At 42.8% G+C, this 17,457-nt stretch overlaps 2 protein-coding genes across 2 annotated transcripts in view; both read right to left on the bottom strand.

The window, feature by feature from the left end:
* Positions 1-495: 495 nt before the first annotated feature.
* rnf7 (ring finger protein 7) lies at positions 496-4,506 on the bottom strand. The gene is made up of 3 exons (XM_062552559.1): positions 4,296-4,506; positions 1,178-1,225; positions 496-1,041 (listed from the first exon to the last, which is right to left on the bottom strand). The coding sequence occupies exons 1-3, from the start codon at positions 4,471-4,473 to the stop codon at positions 923-925; spliced, it is 345 nt and encodes a 114-aa protein (XP_062408543.1). The 5' UTR covers positions 4,474-4,506; the 3' UTR covers positions 496-922.
* A 1,601-nt stretch (positions 4,507-6,107) lies between these two features.
* LOC134099156 (uncharacterized) overlaps positions 6,108-17,457 on the bottom strand; it is a 38,407-nt gene continuing 27,057 nt past the window's right edge. The window contains exons 7-10 of the mRNA XM_062551948.1: positions 13,864-14,020; positions 12,443-12,549; positions 7,187-7,308; positions 6,108-6,979 (exon numbers count right to left, since the gene is read on the bottom strand). Of these exons, the coding sequence (XP_062407932.1) occupies positions 6,965-6,979; positions 7,187-7,308; positions 12,443-12,549; positions 13,864-14,020 (401 nt within the window). The 3' untranslated portion in view covers positions 6,108-6,964. The remainder of the gene's footprint in view (positions 6,980-7,186; positions 7,309-12,442; positions 12,550-13,863; positions 14,021-17,457) is intronic.

The following is a 17,457-nucleotide window of genomic DNA, read 5'->3' as shown; positions in this document are numbered from 1 at the left end:
CTATTGAGACTGAAAATGTTCAATATGGCGCTCACATAAGTGTATCGCTGTTTTCTGTTTGTTTCTTAAAAATCAACCGCAGTGCTCAGGTCACATGAGAGGAGGCGGTCATTCCCAGCTGCGCTCCCCCTACGGACAATTGCACTCTACCTTTAAAATTTCACTATTTTTGTCATTTTCTACTTTTTTTCCCACTCTCACTTCTCTCTACCCTTCTAAAATTGTTGTTAGAATTGCTTAAAATGTTTAACCATGTTGTAAGTTGCTTTGGGTAAAAAGTGTCAGCCAAATGTAATGTAATGTGACATGAATGAACCTAAAATGTTCTGGACGGGATTCAATTCAGGCTGGTTTCCAGGCTACCTATTATCCAAAATGCACTTGTTTTAGCACGAAATCAGAATGTGTGATAACACAGTTGAAATTACTCAACCTCAACAATGCACGCATACACCTGAAATCCTTGGATGACAAATGAATGACATGTATAGCATCTCCAGTCACTCTGTTTATTACTCAATGTGCAATGCAACACAGAAAAACACACACACTTCCCCATTAACAACATACCACTGATGTGTAACATGTCTTTGATCTTCCCACCTTGAGCTCTGTATCCCATCACAGAGGTGGGGTGGGCCACAGACAGGATGTTTACTGGGAAACCTCCAGGACTGCCTTGGCCACCCCTGACGCATACAGTGATGGTGCAATCATACACACCAAACACACACACACACACACTTGGGAGAGACAGCATAAGGGAGCTAAAGAACTGTGGGAAGAGGTGGGGCGTTAAAAAGTCCTGTCACCCCGGCGGGGGTGAGAGCCAATCGGGACGGAGGCTGGTGATGATTGGGCATAGCTGGCAAGGTGGGAGGCTGGAGGCTGGCCAGCTGTTTGGCGCTGGCATCGCCCGTCCTCACTTGCCGATCCTCTGCACCACCCAGTCCTGCTGGCACAGTGGGCAGCGATTGTTCTGTTTCACCCACAGGGACATGCAACAGTTGTGGAAAGAGTGGTTGCACTCCCCCCACACCACTGGAGAGAGAATGAGAATGAGGGGGAGAGAGAGAGATGTGTTCGAGGAGAGGAGTTAGAAGTGCATCAAGCTAAACACAAGGACAATATAATACAGTACATTACAATCTAATACATGTCTAGAAGACAAACTCACCAACACAGTCCTCCTGCTTGTTTTCTGCTTGACACCTCAAGCACGCATCTGAAACAGAGTGGAAAGAAGATCTTGGTAAGTGAACACTAGTATTTATACCTGCTATGGTCAACTGCCTGATAGACATTTCAAATATTTTCAACACTATTTTCCCTGAAATTCAAGGATCCTACAAGTTTGAGACACAGATCAAGGTAAATTTAATCTAAGTGACTACTGGGACGGAATATTCCACGGCGATAAGATTGGCACTACTGCAAACGATCTCTATCGACAGTTCATCAATAGGACACGGCCCATTCTGACCAAAGTGGAAATAAAAATGAGGCGTCATCATCTCAAATGGTTGCATGAGATCTGATTGGGGGACAGGTCTGCGAACAATTGGGGTTAGAGCTTCATAGGGATTATCAGGCAGACGCCCTTGGTGTTTCGATGTCAGGCCCACTACACCTCCAGAGGGCACATCGGCAACATCTGACATCTCAGATACACCCTCATCTGCCTTCACTCCTTCCGATCATACTGTACGTACACACCGCCGGCGACTTAAGCTTCCAAGAAGCTCTGGACGCCCTGCCAAGGACGCTTTGGCCGCTCTGACGTGGTAGCATTCTATGTTCGTTGCTGGTCGTTTAGTTGCTGAACCGCGTCATAGCTCATTACCATAAAGTTGAGCCACTTTCAACTTTCTCAAGTCGCTCAAACCGCCCAAAAGGCGACGCCGTCGGATTTGCCACTGCTGGCAGCTGAGAGAAGCCGGCTTCCATTGAAAATGACTGACTTCCGGAATCTTTGGACGCTCAAGTCGGTGGCAGTGTGAACGTACAGTTAGGACATAGGGCTCTTGTCAACCCTCCTCGGTCCTCTGGCTCGGTCCCACTGATCTATAAAGAACACTGGATAGACTATCCCATTGGCCCAACCGGCTCATTGTTGCCGTCCCATCATTCTTTATAGATCAGTGGGAACGAGCAGGAGGACCGAGGAGAGAGGTTGAGAAGAGCCCCTTGTAATGTTGTAGCATCCAGGTCTAAAATGCTGTGTTTCACCAGCAGGGGGCAGTGAAATCCATGCTATGGCTAGTTATTTTGATACTGAACAGGAGCCCAGATGCAGAGCCATAGAAAGAATTGCGACACTCTTTGATGACGCAGCACTGGACAACACTGGTGGTACCACAAAGAACCAGAGATAGATAAATAAAGATGGCAGGCTACCAGTGAAACTAATGTGCTACAGCTTGGCATGGTATGTCTGTAAATATCATAAAATCTGTGTGATGACATGTTTGCATAGACATGAAACAGCCTAATTTAATTTGATTGAAAATAAAACTACATTTAGTTCACATTTAAAAAATGAATGGTTTCGGTTGTGGTGTTGTTGTATCCCTTACAAACAACATAATTATTTCCTTGTGACTGAGATTTTGTGTACCCTCTGCATGTGCAGTTCAAAACTTTGTGACCAACATCAAATGACACAAATTACTGCTTTCAGCCCTTTTGTTAATTGGTCTTAGTGAGTTAGGAGTCCTCCCAACTACTTCTAAGCTCTCCCATACTTAGCTGCTACTTTTAGCACTACTAATTCCATTTAACTTCCAGGTGCTTTCTATGTTTTTGCTCTGAATTGCTCTGAACCACTTATTATAAGACCAATGACAGTGTTTCCCCTAAAAAAATTCCAGCAGTGGTGCTAGGGTCTGTCAAGTACCCCCATTTCAATGATGACGTTGCAGTGGTGCTGAAAATCCAGCCGTGATGCTGCGCCACTGCTGAATACATTGTAGGGGAAACACTGAATGATAGGTGGGTACCATGTTGTATTGTCTGTCCGCTACCTGCATAAATTCTCTCCATGATGACAACAATATTAACGATGTAGTTGATGAAACTGTACAATCTTAACATCCTTGTGCACTGAAACTTGGGATGCTCATGTGGAGAACGAGGGAAAAAGGCTGTTAGAGCTAAAACTATGGGTGAGCAAATAGTTGATGATGGTCAAGAAAGACTGAGTTTTACTTTTTAGTGTGTGTTCCTGGCTTTCAAGACTGCAACGTTAAACTGATTTGGCTTGGAGTCAAAAGGCTAGTCTAGTGATGAATGATTTCACATCATTTATAGTCATAGTAAAAAATAATACCATAAAGACTTGGGCTAGGAGATTTGGCTTAAAGTGCAGATTTTGATGAGGAGAAATGGTGATATGATACAATTTAATAAAATCAAAATGTTTTCATAATTAGGCTATACTATGTAGCATCATATCACTGTCGTGTTCCATAAAAAAAAACTGCACTCACAGTTCTGCATGACATTAGAGAAAGGTGGAAATTGTACACATCTATGCAAAACATCATGCGGCTAACGTTGTCATTAATGATTACTGCAATATGAGGCATTCCTCTTATATAAAATGCTCACGACATACGATAGATTATGATGACACAGCCCTAATGTCGACAGACATCATGATATATAGCCAGTATTGCCAGTCTAGACCTACCAGATCAATATCACCAGCTATTATAATGCAGGACAGTGTGACGTTGATTCCAAATTGGTCTGTAGCATGCATGAGCATAGTGGTGTGCCGGTAGGCTAGTCACTCTCAAACCAAGCTAACCGGCTTGCTTTCAACCTAGTTTGCGTTATACTGTACGCTAAGTTACGTTATGACAAGGCTTCAGTTGTCTTTTTATAAATAGGTTAGATGTTGACACGACCTCTCCTAGCCGACTAGTTGGAATGGTTCACACTCGATTCCAAATAGGATTATGCTTAGCTAAATTAGGATAACGTTAGCTAGAATGGCTAGAACCTCTTTGCTGACAGAGGAAACCTTGCAAACCGACGAATGACTAACAGGGAATAAAACTCAAGCTTTGAGGTCTTTCATCTCTCGTGGCAAGCTAACATGCCAAATGAACTAACTTGATAGCTCCTCGGTAAAGACATTTGCAGACACACAAGCATTAAAATTCAGTTTGGTGGTCACCCAGTCATATCAGACAACAGGGTGGTTTGTTAGCAAAGGGGCTAACTGAGAGTTGGGGGCTTGGTAGTAGAGTTAGGTCAGCTAGCTATCTAGCTAGCCAGCGTTTACTTACCCATAACTTGAACCCGACAAATGGCACACGTATCACATTCGACATCCCAGCTCCACATGGCAACAGCATTCCATTTCTTCAGAGAAAACATCTTGTCCCCACTTGATTTTGACCCAGATGATGATCCACTGTGCGTGTGTACCAAACTCGGCTCGTCACCGTCATCCATCTCCGCCATAGCATAAGGGCAAAGCCAAGCCACATCAAAATGGCTGAAAGGCGATTGGCCAATTTCAGGCAGTACCATCTTTTGTACACACGATGGAGCAACGATCCAAGTTCTGCTGCTCTCTAGTCTCATAGTGATCTTTGGCAAGATGTTCCACTCTAGAGTTAAAAAATAACTGATAGCATTGCATTCGTAGCTTTTTGTGTGTTATCACCCTGTTCATATCACGCACTTATGCAAAGATAAGAGGGGAATAGGCTAAACAACTTAACCAATAGATAAATCCACAAAACTTCCACAGCTGATTATATTTTGTAGCAGTCAGTAACAGTGTTCCGTAATTATCAATTCATTTCAAGTAGCCTAGCCTACAGAAATAAAGTCAGGTTCAAAATGTTTTTGGTTTAATTTGGATTTTTAAGATATCCCTGCTTAGACATAGGCACAGTGGGCATAAATAGGTTGATAAAACACAAACAACTATCCCAAATGCAATGGTATCACATTTTCTAGGGTGGTGCACCTGCATAAACTAGAGATGCATTCCCCTTGAGTGATCAAAAACATGACATTCGCAGATTTCATTCGCTGGAGTGATCAGACTACCATCATGGCTTGTCATTGAAACAAAATAGCTCAGTATTATGCACAAGACTGATGTTAACTAAACAATTTAGTATGCAGGTAGACAGACTATGTGGTTAAAATGATGAAAACCAGTAGGCTAGTCTTCCACAACTAACGTCAAGCACAGCCCTCTAGCTTACACTCATAGAAATTAAAATCTTTCGAGACTGGTGCATGCAAACTTAAACAGTGTATCCACTTACAGTAGGAGAATGATGGTGATTGACAACTGATACCCCACTTCCACCCAAATACACGCACATCCAATTTACTAGCTCACATGTAATCTCCACTATAGACATCGTAGACATCGAACATATAAACTACATACAATGACATTTGTCATGGCAAGATTTTTCCCCCTAATCTGCATCATATGCATGTTTCATGAATGACAGAAAACCACCCATGTCTTGTTGTTGGACACATTATAAAAACATAAAGTATACATACAAACTGTAGCAAGCCGAGGTATCAGCACATCAGAATTTTCTGAGTAGTAGTTTTGCTCCCTAATGTGGTTCAGCCTTTAGCTCCCTACCCAACCCACTGCTGCACAGTTTGGTAAAGGCCTCTTTGTTTTTCGGAGTGGATGCATCCATTGTTTGATTTGTAAATATTGATGTTTAGAATTTCAGAGGTTCAAATGAATGTCATTTAAATGTTCTGAAGCTTTATCAAACAATAAAGAGTCACATTCAGGGGAAAACAAATCATTCCATAAACAGTGCATCACAAATACAAAAGAAAAAGAAAAAAACAAGTGCATCAAACCGCATGGCGCAACAGGTTGGCTATTTCCCAGGAACTCTCCTTCCTAAATCAAACAGAGGAGGTGAAACATACCAGGTGCTGAACCTATAGCATAAATAGTGGAATAAACCAGGGGCAAAAGTCCTGCAGAGGTCTGCTGTATCTGACCCAGTCACCATCAAACTCAAACACACACACACACACACACACTGAGTGTGAGAGAAAGTCCACCGCCACATTGCTGTATTCTTTTTTATCCACCCACCACCCCTCCTTTTGAAATCTCTGTCTTGTTATGTTAGGGCCCAGTTATACTTGCTGCTTAACGACGCATATGCATCATGGCTACCATGCGTGTTCTGTGTTTGTTTGATGGGTCGGTGGCGCACGTCGACACCAGGTAACGTGATGTGTGCTAGACCAGTATCATATGTTTTGGCCGCGTTTCATGCAGTATTGCTGACAGGACCGTGCAGGTCACACATGTGTATGCTTGGTCTAACAGCAAGTATAACTCAGCCACTGTGTTATTAGTCGACCCTGGTTTTGGTTAGACTGTACTCACACATTCATGCTAATGAAGCAAATTTGAATTAAGAGACTATTCAAGGAAAATAGGACTATTCGAGGAAAATAACAAAAAGGGGAATTAGTTCTCACACTCTCACAGACCCTCAGAAGCAGAGCGTGACAGTGAATGTGGCAGAACATTTTTAAATTCGCTGTCTGCAAAAAAACTGTCTGAAAATGGCAAACTACAGGACATTTCTATTTGTCCATCAAACATTCTCAAATCATTTTCAATATCCCAATGGGGAACACTTGTTTTTTGGTTCCCCAAATTCCAGAGAACACTACACTACATTCTTAAGTGATGCCGACACAACGAGGTGCTATCCCATCCTGTCATCGGGAGACAGGTCAAAGGTCACAGGGTCAGAGCGATGCCGTGTGCCAGAGTGCCGTGGCTGGCGGAGGAAGAGTTCCAGATGCCCAGCCGGCACCTCACAGGGTTCCGTAACCTTCACAGAACATCCTCACGCCTTGATGTATGTCCTTTCCCAACTCCGGTTCCTCTGCCTTCAACGGCAACCTGGACCCCCACTGCAACTGGACTGACTCAGTTCTTCTTCGTCTGAAAGAGACAGGGTGTGAAGACTTCCAGATGATGCATGAGATGTGAGATGGGTCATTCAGCATTTGAAAAAGAAGTTCTTGTAAAAGAAAGAAAGAAAAAGAAATGGAAAGAAATGGGAGGATAACACAAAGGGGAATAAACCTGGTGTGGTAAGTGAAGACACTGATGATGGGGGTGTAACTTTTGTGTTGCATTCTGCCTCACCTTTCTTCTGGATGGTCGCTTTCTCGTCATTGACTTCAACTCTTTGGCGCTTTTAAAAATGGCAGAGAAGGTAGAGGGGCTCATCCTCGTAGAGACTCCGATTTTAACAGGGGGGAGTTTAGCTGACAAGGAAAGGGAAGAAAAGGAGGCAGTCGGATTTTCTACTCAGAAGACTAGCTTAAGCTTCAGAGAGGACCACATATATATTACGGCCTATCTTATCTGGTGTCATCAGTTGAAATTCCTCTCTGATGTTGAGGGACTTAAACTCTTTTCGAAATGGCTGTTTTTCGCCATGCAGGCATTAAAATTGAATGTCGTTGACATGATGGTGTACTTATAACAGGAGTGAAAGGAGATTTGGTTTCCTACAGGGTGAACATGAGCCACTGCTGCGTGCTTTATGTGCTCAAATAAAGAAACTTGTATAGTCAACACAGGACCACACCACACACAAAGCCCCCTCCCCACTCCTATTCTCCCTCTCACCAAAGTTAAGCTTTCTTATCTGCCAATAATGTATAAAGAAAGTATATTGCATTCCAACCCCCAGTACCCATGAAATGCAATAGCATCTTGCTATGGCTGATGCGTACCTTTGAGAACATTAACGTCAACAACTATTAAGGTTTACATACTATTAACCCTTTTGCCAAAACAGCTTTCCCATATGAAACACAATTCGCAGATCTCATAGACTCTTTTTGTAAAACTCTAAACACATTCTCATGCAATTAGACACACTTTGCATTGTGATGTAATGTCAACCACAATCTTCCACCTTTTTTTCAAAACTGTAAACACAAACCCCCATGCTCTATAATGTTAAATCCATTAATTAACAATTAACACTTTTCCTGGAGCTATATGAGCTGCCCTGAACACAAACACTCTGTCTCAAATCGTGTACTTCCGTGAGTACACTTTCGTGCAGCACCCTATGTGCACTGTGTGCTTACTTGCATAGTGTGCACATTTTAACAGAAAAGTGTCGTCTCATATCAAACACTAACCTCCGTGCACTTCACGGAAATCGCAACGTTTAAATATAATTTTATTGGTGTCCTCTATTCGACTGTGACTTGGTAGACTGTGTCAAAAATGAACAGTTTATGTTATAGCTTGCTTGTACCTCTGTAAAGTGTGCTTTCCAACACTGCTGCTTCAGATTTCTCTACCGCGAAGTGCAAAAGTACGCCATTTGAGACACAGTGTTAATTTGCCACTGAACACACATTTTTTGTTGTAGTGTCTAGGGCTGCTCAGTAGTGCTTTCATTTTGACTGCTTGCAAAACAATCTGAAGACAGTATTTGGTTTTGGTTCAGTTTTACCGAGGTTTTGGGAATGTAGTTTGAGATCTGGGATTTGTGTTCATAGTTTTGAGAAAAGGGTGGCAAGTTTCAACTGTGAAAGGCTGTAATGCTATTAATTATATTAACACTATGATTAAAAAAAAAAAAAAAAAAAAAACATATTCAGGAATCACGCTGCATCCTCTCCAACTCCATGAAATGCATTCAAGAAGTCAGCACGATGAAATAGACGCAAGATGTCACCATAGTGAAACGGACGCCAGAAGTCAGCTCAATTAATTGGATGCAAGAAGACTGATCACTTCACCCAGCAGATACTTAAAAAAAAATCCTCCATAGCAATGCATGGGGTTAGTTTGTAACGCATATGACCAAATGTTGACATGTGAATAAATTGTGCCAAGCACGTGTTGTGATCTCGTTGCTAGGACAAGGTTGGTGTCATGAAGCCTTGCACACGTGCAGTTCTGCCCGAAATAGATGCCCGTTAAGGTAAAGCTGCATTCGGTCAGATGTTTTTGATCATATTCACTGAAATCGACCGTATGCTCCAACAAAACAACATAAATCAACCCGTTTGAGAAAAAAAAACACGCTTCTACTGTACCTCCACCTAGAGCCTGTTATTTGTTTGCCAAAAATCCACCGCTCCTGGTTCTTCTGGTCCAATAAGGGCAGGGCTGTATGAGCACTGGCACATCTGACTGTCAATCATAGTTCGTGGACAGTCACTAACGAGCACAAACTCGATGGGAGGGTACTCGGTAGTAGTGGGGTAGGGGCATGACTTACGAACTGCAGCTTTAAGTGCCAAAAGCGCATTGCAATATGGCGGGACTTGCCTAAAAAGGGCTTTGCCCTTATACCCATTAGGCTGCCTGCATTAACAAGCCCCAAGACACATCTGCTGGCAAGCTGTCGACTGGCCCGATCACCTCTTATGTATGTCTGCATTAACGCCGAAGATGATTTAAGGCCTAAGAGAAGCACATTGAACAGCTTATCACGATGTGAGTCACTAAGGCTGAAATGCGTCTTGTTTGCATTTGTAATGCTATATAACCTCGCACCAAAGCATTTTTCTTCTGTTGTTTTAGGGTTTTAGGGTTTTATTGATTTGTTTGTCCTTTTGATTCTATGTTTAGGGAGAACTAAGTAGTTTGTGAAGGAGATCGTTAGGGTGTTATTGTTGTTTGTCTTCTTGTTTTCCTGTTTTCACACATGCTCATACACACACACACACACACACACACACACGGGCTGGGACTCACAAGTCAATATATTCACAATAACTTGCCTACAATAACGATAATATTCTGATACAGCAATTCTGCAATACTCAAATCACTGCCAAAGATTAACCTACAATGCATCACAATGTCTGTTTAAATTAAGAGGAAAGAGGTGTGATAAAAGCCACCTACAGGATATATGAAGTAATGAACTTTGTGAAGTCAAATTGGCGGATGATTAAATTGCACAATTTAATGTTTTAGATATAGATATTGATATTTGGTGCCAGCATATTGACAATGTACCACATGTTGCCGTATCGATATAGGGGTAAAGGGGACACCGAAGCTGGAAGAATTTACAACTGGCGAATCCCCGAGGAACAACAGCCTAAACAACACAAATCCCAGCGGTACCGACACAATAGGCCGACAGATCAACCTGGATTATCTGGCCTATCTTCCACCAGTATATCCTCCTGTGCTTCTGTGGATTTTTTATCGATGGGAGAAATGCCCAGACCACAACGAGGTCGCAGAGGAAAAAAACGCACGCGGAGGGGGAAGAAGAAGACGCTGACAAGTGGATCAGACGACACCGATGACTTGAGTGCGTCACAGGAACCTGGATTGAATCTGATGAACCTGTCCAGTAAGACACTTTCTCCTACACACGTCACTGCTTGATAAAGGGTTAAAGACCCATTGAACCCACCCAGACGACCGATCGTCTCAGGCATAGACTCCCTGACTGCTTCCTTATCTAAGTTTGTGGATCATTTTATTAGACCGTATGCTGAAAATTTACCGTCATTTATAAAAGATACAACAGACATGATTTTATTGATTGAATCTCTAGGACCAATTGGAGACGACGTTCTCTTACGTAGCTACTTTCGATGTGGAATCGCTGTACACTAATGTCCCGCACGAAGGGGGGCAGTAGCTAAATTTCTTGAACAGCGAGACCCAGACGCACGGCCTTCAAAACCATGTATTTTAACATTGGCTGAAAAAGTATTGTCTCTTAATTACTTCCAATTTGAAAATGACTTTTTTCTTCAAACAAAAGGGACGGCAATGGGCTCACCAATGGCCCCTAACTTTGCCAACCTCTATGTTGGACTATTGGAGAGGAATGAGATCCTGAATCCAAGTGTGAACTCATTCTTTTCCAATATAATTTTATGGAAAAGGTACATTGACGATATTTTTGTCCTATTCCGTGGTCCAGAGAGTGCATTACAGTCATTTTTTTAATATCTCAATTCTAGCTCAGACCATTTGAAATTTCCTATGACCTCTGACCAACAAGAGATTAATTTCTTGGATCTTCTTATTGTGCAGGAAAACGGTTGTCTACATACCAATCTATACAGGAAAAGTACCGACCGCAACAGCTTGTTGCATGCGAACAGTTGCCATCCTCTCCCTTTGAAGAATAGTTTGCCATATAGCCAGTTCTGTCAGGTGAAATGTATGTGATAAACCTGATGATTTTGATCTAAATATGCATATCCTGTCTAAGAAATTCAAAGAGAGAGACTACAAAGATGCACAAATTAAGAATGCGTCCTCAAAACTCGAAAGAAAAAATAGTACTGAACTGTTAAAAAGTAGAAATCGAGAGAAGGGAAGATCTGATCACTCAATATTCAAAATGCGCAGTCTTACGGAAGTATTGATATATCCTCCAATCTGATGGTGGTGTATTTCCAGACCCACCACAAGTACTATATTCAAGAGGAAAAAATCTGAAGGACCAGCTGGTCCATTCAGATTTAATCCCAATCAAAGATGTTCAAACAGGCCGACTAGCTCCAATACGGCCGGGAAATTATAAGTGTAATTCATGCGCACAATGTAACAGCATCTATAAATGCCATGATTTTAAACATCCAAGGTCAGGGAAAAAGATCCCAATAAAAGGTATCATAACATGCTCAACCTCTGGAGTGATTTACTTAATCACATGTCCATGTGGGAAAGTATACATATAAGAGAAAACGACACGCCAGCTAAAACAACGCAGAGCGGAGCATAGAAGTACAATTAGATGCAGAAACGACACATATTCCTTAGCATGTCACTTTATTGAAATGGAACATACTGTACTGTTGCTTCATTACGCTCAATTGAAAAGGTTGAGACACCTCGTCGGGGTGGCGATTTGGATAAAATCATTTTACAAAGAGAGGCTGAGTGGATATATAGGTTGGGCTCCTTAGCCCCTCATGGCCTTAATACTGAATTTGATTTAAGATGTTTTCTATGATGAGATGTATGAATAAATGTATGTAGAAATGTATGGACATTATGTATTTGAAGTATTGATCTTATCTATGACACATGTAATGTTTTTAGAATATATTTTCATGGTCATGCCTGCACTATTGATCAAAACTACACTGTGTTGCAGCAGCAAGAACCTGCGTGTGGTCATGTGGATTTTGTGAATGGACTCGACACACCCCCAATTAACACCTGTCCAATCAAGAGACTCATGTGTAACATAAAGGAAATCCTGAATGACTTGTATGTGAAAATGACCCTGATGAAGGTGTAAGCCGAAACGTTGGTCAATAAAAATTCTTAAAATATCTTGAAGTTCCGAGTGTGCCACGACACTTTTGTTTAATTTAGCGCCGTATCGATATACACACACACACACACACACACACTCACACTCACAGACACACACAATCTCACCTTTGCGGCGTTCAATGACAGCCTCCAGTAGTAGTTTGCCACCTGCCTCTCCGACATGGTTCTCACCCAGGTCCAGCTCCAGGAGGTGAGACGAGTGCTTGACCAGACTGCAAACACAGAGGGTATATGGGCAGTGAGAATCAGACCTCAGGTGGCTAAAGGTGAGGCAGACTAAAGACGTTTTTTTATCATCACTATAGTTTTTTATTGTATGAAATGTACAGAATTTTACATTTCTGCACATATCTCCTTTCAACTCCTTTTCAAGGTGGCAGGTTTCCTAAGCTCATTTTGAGAGAAAAAAAATATATACAAATTGAACATTCAGAATCAACTACGAACTTTTTATGAAAAATAAAATACAAAAATCACATGTCTAGGAGGAAAAAAGGATTGACTGCAAAATGAAATACAAAACTCTTTTTTCCCTATTTGTGGGAAAAGCGTAAAGAATATCATCATTGATTGTGTACACAACACTACTGGTGACACGAATGAGATGGACTAAAAGGTTGAGAGGTCATACACTACTGTGGGGTGCCTTGAAGCTGTATCAAAGTAGCTACAGATGACTATAAAAGTGACAGATATCAACAGGTAAACAAGAATAATGATACCTATCTACACAAGCTGAGGATGGGATAAACATGTGTGTGTGTGTGTGTGTGTGTGTGTGTGTGTGTGTGTGTGTGTGTGTGTGTGTGTGTGTTCTTTTCCCCCTTCTTCTTCCAGGACTTTTACATTTTGGCATGGTGTATCATGCCTGCTATGATGTGCTAAACATCTCCTTGTGTTGAGGATTATGAGTGACATCCTGTGAACCATGAACAGATGGGGTGTGCTGTGCATGGATGGAATGAAGTCGTTGCAATGTGACATCTATTCAAAATGCGAGAGCATTGTGTGACATGGAACAAGTCTGCTACAGAGAATGTTGTGTGTCGGCAAGAGATGAAGAAACATTGTTTTAATATGAGAGCGCTCCATCATTTCAACACCGCCATTCATCTACCTAACAGATTTTATCCAACCCATGTTGCAAATGTGTTGAAACACACTAATCAATTACACTTCACACACTATCAAGCTTGAAGTGATTTTAAACATATGATCCTAGGGATGTTACATTGAGGGTGGTATCAGCACTCAGTTTGGTTATTGTGTCTTTCGTCTCTTTTTGAATACACACAATACAGATGTAGTTTAAAAATATCATCTCCCCAGCTAAAATGTCAGTGGACACACACACACACACACACACACACACACACACACTTTTACTTACAATGTAAACACACACACACACACACACACCTTTACTCACGATGTAAACACATACACACACACACACACACACCTTTACAGAATGTGAACACCCACCCACACACACACTGACACACAAATGACATGACAGAACTCACACACAAATGATGTTGACGAGGTCCATCCCTGCAGCAGCAGCCCCTGGCCCTGCCTCGTCTATGGCGTTATCCGGCATGTGCAGCTTCTCCAGCCAAGGCCCAGTCGCCATGGCACCTGCACTCTTTCTTTTCACCCTCTTCCTTCGCTTTTTCTGCCCTTGGAAAAAAACAAACAAAAAAACAAGACCCTCTCGTTACTGACCCTGTACATTTGGCTGTCAACAAATGAAGGCATTTTGAATCAAGAGTTAAGAACAAGATCAAGCATGATCCCTATGATTGTGGCTGCACAGCGGTGTGATGTTTCTGGGCTTTTCTTTATCGAGAAATCTAGTGGCGAGACAGTATGTCAATGTTAATGTCAAACACATTTAGTTAATGCATTAAAATGGAGCTGAGGGTGCCTGCACAACTGAGACTTTGAGGGAGAACGGATGAAAAATGGTCAGGGCAAAAATGCAACATGGATCAAAATGGGTTTGTTCGAATGTGTGTGTGTGTGTGTGTGTGTGTGTGTGTGTGTGTGTGTGTGTGTGTTTTGCGTGCTTGAAGTAGAGTCCCAGTTGAAAAGTTGCCTGAGACCCCAGGTGGACCTCTATGGACAGCGGGATTATGGGAGATTTAGAAATGATCCCTCACTTTTTCAAGGGGATGGGAACAGGATGCACTGGGCTTCATTGCTCGGAAACCACTCTGCACATAAACACACGCACACACACACACACACACACACACACACACACACACACTCGTGTGTGTGGACACACAGAACACATACACACACACCCACACACAAATGCAGACACTTACTGTACACATGTCTATTTGGAAATATACAGTGCACACACACACATTGTGTGGACAGACAGAAACACACACACACATAGACATTGGTACACTGAAACTTGTATGTATATACACACACACACACACACACACACACACACACATATATATGTGGATGCACACAAAGAACGTTTTGAAACGTTGTCCTTTCAAAACATTCAAGGTGACCAGACAGGCGCTGCCTAAAACAATCAAGAAGGACACACACACACACATACATATTCACGTATGGCTGCACAGCAGGCAAACACACACACACACACACACACACACACACACACACACACGTATGGCTGCACACAGCGTGCACAGAGCCACATGTGTGAGTCCATTGTCTCGTGTCTTTGGCATCAGATTGATCGGTAAATGGATCCGGCAGCTCAAGGTAAAGCTGAAGTCTTTTAGGGTGAGACCTGCTAAGCCTCTCGCTAAACGATTAAAGACGGTCCAGGAGCAAAACAGTTGCGGAGACACAACACCACCGGCACACTACAGGCCTCTTTATTCTCACCTCACAGGCACCCTGAGGAAGGGAGAGATAGAGAGAGTGATAGAGAAAGAGGGATAGGGAGGGTGGGGGATGACTGTATAACTGTGGTGAGAGTATGTGGCTCTACCAGTGTGCTTATTAGGCTCTGGCTGGAGAGGAAGTGATCAGGTTCTGTCGTCGCAGCGTCTCCAGGAAGCAGGCCTTCTTTCTCAACACCAGGAGGCCCGTACTCTCCCTTACCGTCTCTTGTTTATGTTTTTATTTCATAATGGATACATGGATAACACACACACACACACACACACACACACACACACACACACACACACACACACACACACACACACACACACACACACACACACACACACACACACACACACACACACACACACACACACACACACACAGAGACCACTTTACTTCTCCTTACCACTCCTTTGATCTCTCCTCTCATATATAACAAGCTCTGTGATTCTTTTGAAGAGCAAAGCAGTGGGCTACTGGCTGACCGTAGAGAGGATGTGTGTCAGTCCCGCTGCGGGTGTGTCTGTGTGTTCACGTGTGTATATGTTATTCTTAATACAATAGCTCTGGTAACACTTTACAGTCATATACTAATGTGTGTATGTGTCTTTCTCAGCTCACCCACTAGGTAAGTAAATGCTCCATTTTGCTTTCCCAGACCTGAGATGCAGCTGCCCACCTAGATACTGTTTCAACCTTCATATATTTTCTGTACTTGCGCTTTTATTTAAAGTATGCCCACTTTCCATATTTTTTTCTATCATACACTGCCTTGGCAGGCATATTTAAAATGTACAAAAATTAGGTGCACATCTGGCCAAAAAATAGGTGCGCTCAACTCTGCGTAAAAGATAGGGTTTTGTGTGTGTAAACAAGGAAACACTGAATTAAACAAAAAAGTAAACGCAATCTCAAGCTATAACTCTTCTAAAATAAACAATCACAAGACGCATTTCGGCCTACAGTATGTCTTCCCATAGCTCAGAAGGTATGGCTGCAGGTATGGCTACCATACCTTTTTTGAAAGCCTGGAATCTCAGCTTTTCAGTGATGTATGATGGCCATCTGACAAGAGTAGCTGTTTTGAGTTATTACTGTAAGTTCAAACGAAACAGAGAGCTAGTGCACTACTCCATTCCCCTCCCTCCTATGCAATTGAAACTCTCCTAAACATGCATCTCGTTGGTGATTTGCTGGAAAATGCTGTGTTTTTATGGTCCAAGCTGGACAAAATACAAACTTATGTGTGTGGGTGTGGGTGTTTTTATGTTTGTGTTTGTGTGTGTGTGTGTGTGTGTGTGTGTGTGTGTGTGTGTGTGTGTGTGTGTGTGTGTGTGTGTGTGTGTGTGTGTGTGTGTGTGTGTGTGTGTTGACCGGCCTGTATCTGGCTATTCTGTCTTTCAGTGAGAGACAGAAAGAGAGAGAATGGTGAAATTGGTCTGACCATTAAATCTGAGCCATCGCTGCACCCTTAGGCAGGCGGCTCACCACTTTCTCCCTCTGTGGGGGGTCTGCGGTGTGGTTAGATCACAGCTCCTCCAGCCACGCATCACCACTCAGGGTATGCGAACCTAGTGAACCGGCTACATTATGCAAACACATAATGGCTCAGCTCTTTGTGCACAGACTTTACGAGGGAGTGTGTGTGTGTGTGTGCATGTACTGTGTGTGTGTGTGTGTGTGTGTGTGTGTGTGTGTGTGTGTGTGTGTGTGTGTGTGTGAATACGTACTGTGTGTGTGTGTGTGTGTGTGTGTGTGTGTGTGTGTGCGTGCGTGCGTGCGTGCGTGCGTGCATGTATGTGTGCGTGCGTGCGTGCGTGCGTGTGTACAATATGTGTGCTTGTGTGTGTCTAAATCCCCAAGTTGTTCCCTGTGACTTGAGCTTTTGGGGGAACAGAGAGAGAGGGATAATGATTTCTCCACAACGACTGACGATGAAGCATGGGAGGCTATCAGGCTTTTATTGCCCCTAATTCAATGTATTTGTCATAGTGGTAAGAGGCCAGGCCTGGGGGAGAGCTGGGGTGCAGATACAATCAAACGGTCTCTTTGACCCCTCCATGCCTCCCTCCCTGCGGTTGGTGAGCGCTGTTCAGCCTGGGTTCAGCTTACACCCCGGGCCTTTACCAGAAGGTGATGCAAAAGTCAGGCATTAACAGGATCACTCTGCACTGAGTTTCGCAAAAAAATGTTTATAACGTGTGTTAGGCTAACTGTGCACTGCATTTTTG

This window comes from Sardina pilchardus, chromosome 13 (assembly GCF_963854185.1).
Source record: "Sardina pilchardus chromosome 13, fSarPil1.1, whole genome shotgun sequence".
NCBI lineage: Eukaryota > Metazoa > Chordata > Actinopteri > Clupeiformes > Clupeidae > Sardina > Sardina pilchardus.
Note: the sequence above shows the minus strand (reverse complement) of the source record. Positions and strands in the feature narration are given on the sequence as shown.

Bases quoted from the DNA above. Each gene is read 5' to 3' on its own strand.
- rnf7 (XM_062552559.1), bottom strand. From the start codon at position 4,473: ATGGCGGAGATGGATGACGGTGACGAGCCGAGTTTGGTACACACGCAC. The intron at 1,226-4,295 runs GTAAGTAAACGC...ACTCTGTTTCAG, and splicing joins TTGTCGGGTTCAAGTTATGG to ATGCGTGCTTGAGGTGTCAA. The intron at 1,042-1,177 runs GTGAGTTTGTCT...TTCTCTCTCCAG, and splicing joins CAAGCAGGAGGACTGTGTTG to TGGTGTGGGGGGAGTGCAAC.